At 31.3% G+C, this 4,158-nt stretch overlaps 1 protein-coding gene across 1 annotated transcript in view; it reads left to right on the forward strand.

Moving 5' to 3' along the window:
* Nucleotides 1-2,282: 2,282 nt before the first annotated feature.
* The window catches only part of LOC107709216 (protein FAM173B-like), a 2,759-nt gene continuing 883 nt past the window's right edge, over nt 2,283-4,158 (forward strand). Inside the window, exons 1-4 of the mRNA XM_016513656.1 lie at nt 2,283-2,465; nt 2,558-2,662; nt 2,740-2,880; nt 2,969-3,019. Coding sequence (XP_016369142.1) covers nt 2,283-2,465; nt 2,558-2,662; nt 2,740-2,880; nt 2,969-3,019 — 480 coding nt within the window. The remainder of the gene's footprint in view (nt 2,466-2,557; nt 2,663-2,739; nt 2,881-2,968; nt 3,020-4,158) is intronic.

Raw genomic sequence — 4,158 nt, forward strand, 5'->3', positions numbered from 1 at the left:
AGCAAGCGAGCTGTTGGCATTTAGAGAGCACTGAGGGCAGGCATCAAGGGAGCAAACTAGTGAAACGTTGCATGTGCAAAAGAGAAGGTCCGCACACATCCAAAAACGTATTTTAAATGCTAAATTTAAATTTAAATGTTTTAGTTTTGAAGTGTTGTTGTATGCATTTGTCATTTTTATTTAATTTATTTTATTTTATTAAATGTGTATATATATATATATAGTATTTATAGAGTTTTAGCTTTTAGTTTTAATTACTTTTTCTTATTTGTAAGTCGCTTTGGATAAAAGTGTCTGCTAAATGACTAAAAGTAAATATACTAAAAGTATATAATTTATAATAAATTAGAAATAAATTAGCTGAGAAACATAATTCAGTGCTCTACATATTTTTTTCTTGCATTAAAATAGAATATCCTACTGTATTAAAAAAAATATTTATAGCTCTAATAAAGGTTTTTCAGCTTATACTGTAGATTTTTTTGTAGTATTTTTGTTGTTATTATAATAGGAACTATTTTAGATTCTTAACACATTTATTCACGAAATGGTGAAACCAACCGTTTTCAACAGGTTTGTATAATTATGTTTACTACGATGAAATATTTACCAGATATCTGCAGAAGTCCAGAGGGCAGATCGATCTCTTAACCCTCATGTGGTGTTCGGGTCCTTTTTGCTCTGAAAATTTTTTCTTTTCCCCGAAAATACTAGTTAATGTTATCGCATCTCATTTGGTTTGGTATCTGTCAGTCGTTTTAATCTGGAAAGCCTCTGAAAACCCTGGCAGGAAGTAGGTAAGGCAAACATTCTCACATTCAAATAAATGTTAAAGGGGTCATATGATGCGATTTCAATTTTTCCTTTCTGGCCTACTTTAGTGTCCTAGGCAGATTAATATTTAGATTTTGCTCAATATTTCAGTGCCTAGAGAGTCTGTCCGCGGTATCGATTGAGATGAGGCGTGTGTAACGCTACAGGACAGGTTTCAGTTTGATTTCATCTTCACTGCGGCATTTAGAAACATTTACAGGCAGGATTAAAACGCAAAGATCGAGCACATGTTTAGTTTGTTTGGCTTCAGTGTCCGCGGTCATTTGATACACGACGGGAATGAGTTGTGTTTTCGCTTTTCCGTCGGATTGTTGCAGCAGCGCGACCTCTACTGGCCACTCCAGTGTAAGTGCTATTAGATAGCCTACCATAACAAATGCCCCTTTACGGACTAAAAGACCTATATTATTAAAATATTTAGTCTGCATAGAATAATGGTGATGTTTTTTAGTCAGAGCAAATCGAATTTTAATATAGTTATGTATAAAACATTTAACAATAAAATGTTAAAATAATAAATTTCTTTAGTGTTTGTTAAAGCTTTTGCAAATCTCTGGTCGTAGGAAACAATTCTATGAACCTGAATTTATGTAAGTGTAAATGTATAAAACAAATCTAAAGAAATGCTAATAATAATTCCAGTTATTATTTCAATATTTCGACAAGAGTGGTCTACTAAAAAAAAAATTTCAATCAAATTGTAGTGGATGAACTAAAAAACAGATTCAGTTTTGAGATGCAAGATGTAATTACTCACAGCAGTGATACAATGTTATTTTAGTATTATGTATATACTTTTATATTATTTATAAATATTTTGAACTGGCTTTTATTTTTATATTTTCAGTTTTCATTTTAGTTAAAATGTTCTTTTTATCATTTTTATTAGTTTTGTTGTGAATATAAGTTTGATTGCATCATACAATAAGTGCTGTTAATAGTGTTCATCGTCTGTTTTATTACGTCTTTAATTGATTTTTCCATACATTTCTGCCATATGTACATTAACTGACAGTCACCACTGATAAGCTACCACTAAATATTGTAGAAACTTAATTTGCTGTAAAGTTGCTTTGCAATGATTTGTATCGTGAAAAGCGCTGTACAAATAAACTTGAATTGACTTGAAACTTGACTTGTATATTTCTATTTAGCTTTGCATTTTTTATTTCAGTTTTAGTTATTTTAGTACTTCAACGTCAACTTAGTTAGTTAATCGTTTTAGTTAGTAATTAAGTTAGTTGCTAAGGCAACATTTCTCATTTCTCTAACCTTTGTTTCAAATTTTTAGTTTTTCACCTAATATTTATTTATATTATATTTGAACTTGATTTCAATTAAACAATACTATTTTAAACCATACAGTAACCATACACAATTCGGTTAGCTTCTGATTCTAATTTCAATTCTACAAACAATACAATGGATACTTAAGTTGAAAAAGCAATATGTTTGCCCTGAGATGCTTTACAGTATGGAGGACTGTATTGAGGTCATCCTTGAGGAGCACAGCAGCAGGTGGTTCAGTCATCAGCAGTGTCACCTTACTGATCGGATCTGCCTTCGCTGGAGTCTACAGACTCTGGGCCATGTTCTGCATGCCTGGACTGAGAGTCCCTTTCAGACTAAAGGTGCTTTGACTTTCTGCACATTTCTCTCTTTAATAGAGAGAAGTTGAGACAAGCTAAGGAAGCTGAAAAGGTCTGGTATGATATTCTCCCAGGTGCCATTTTTACCTTCAACAAAAGAACAAACTCTAAATGTTATCAAGCTTCTAGAAGGACGCAAAGGCCATCTGGCTGACCTGGGATCAGGCGATGGACGTTTGGTAAGTCATGGATAAAATGTCAGGTTTTGGAGCTTATACTTCATCTCATGTATTAACTGTCCTGTTCTGAAATGCAGGCTTTTGCAGCACCGTCAATGGGATTTCAATGCACAGGTTTTGAAATAAACTCCATGTTATTGGCCTGTTCAAGGAGTAAAGCATGGTGGCGTGGAGTACCGCACACTGATATTCATTTTGTCAAACAGGACTTCTGGAAGGCAAGCTTTATATGTATGTATTTCAAGTATTTTACATTATGTCAAACGCGTCTATAGCTTTCCTTACTGCAGCTCTTTGATATTTCAGACTGATCTGTCCAAATACAGAAACGTGGCCGTGTTTCTGGCTCCTGCAGTGGTATGTTGCTGGATTGACATGTGGGGGCGCTATAGGATCATATAATTCATTTTCTGTCTGTTATCTACTTGCAAATCCCACATGCATTTCATGAAGTTTCATTTTTATAAAATGCTGACACTTCTTTTGTGTCCTTGCTTGCATTAAAACATGCACGTAAGCTTCAATATGTTAACTTTAGTTATCTCATAAGATATAAACAAAAAGTACTATTTTTATAGCATTTATTAATTTTAGTATTGTTCATTGTTAATTCATGATGCATTAATTATGTTAATAAAAGAAAACTGAAATTGACATTAATAAATGCTAATTATTGTTAACTATTGCATTAGTTATTTTAAATGTATTGTAACTTGTTAAAGTATCATTTATATACTATAGTAGTTTTTAATGAATTTATTATTAATTAGTTTTTATTTTTGTATTTTCCTCTTTTACTTCAAATGTAAAGTTTTAGTAACTTTGACATTTTATTTGTTTTTGTTATTTTTTGTAATTTGTATATAGCTTTTAATTTTAATTTCAGTTTTAGTTTTAGCTATTGTAGTACATCAAGTTAAACTAAATGAAAATGAAAAATGTAGCTGGAAAATCATTTACATTGCATACACACACACATGTCTGGTCAGCTATCCTTGTGGGGACTCATTAATTATGTTAATAAAAGAAAATTGAAATTGACATTAATTAATAAATGCTAATTATTGTTAACTATTGCATTAGTTATTTTAAATGTATTGTAACTTGTTAAAGTATCATTTATATACTATATAGTAGTTTTTAATGAATTTATTATTAATTCGTTTTTATTTTTGTATTTTCCTCTTTTACTTCAAATGTAAAGTTTTAGTAACTTTGACATTTTATTTGTTTTTGTTATTTTTTGTAATTTGTATATAGCTTTTAATTTTAATTTCAGTTTTAGCTATTGTAGTACATCAAGTTAAACTAAATGAAAATGAAAAATGTAGCTGGAAAATCATTTACATTGCATACACACACACATGTCTGGTCAGCTATCCTTGTGGGGACTCTCCATAGGCGTAATGGTTTTTCTACTGTACAGACCGTATATTCTATTGCCCTACACCAACCCTACCCCTAAACCTACCCCTCACAGGAAACTTTCTGCATTT

This window comes from Sinocyclocheilus rhinocerous, unplaced genomic scaffold, assembly GCF_001515625.1.
Source record: "Sinocyclocheilus rhinocerous isolate Xijiao unplaced genomic scaffold, SAMN03320098_v1.1 scaffold101, whole genome shotgun sequence".
Lineage (NCBI taxonomy): Eukaryota > Metazoa > Chordata > Actinopteri > Cypriniformes > Cyprinidae > Sinocyclocheilus > Sinocyclocheilus rhinocerous.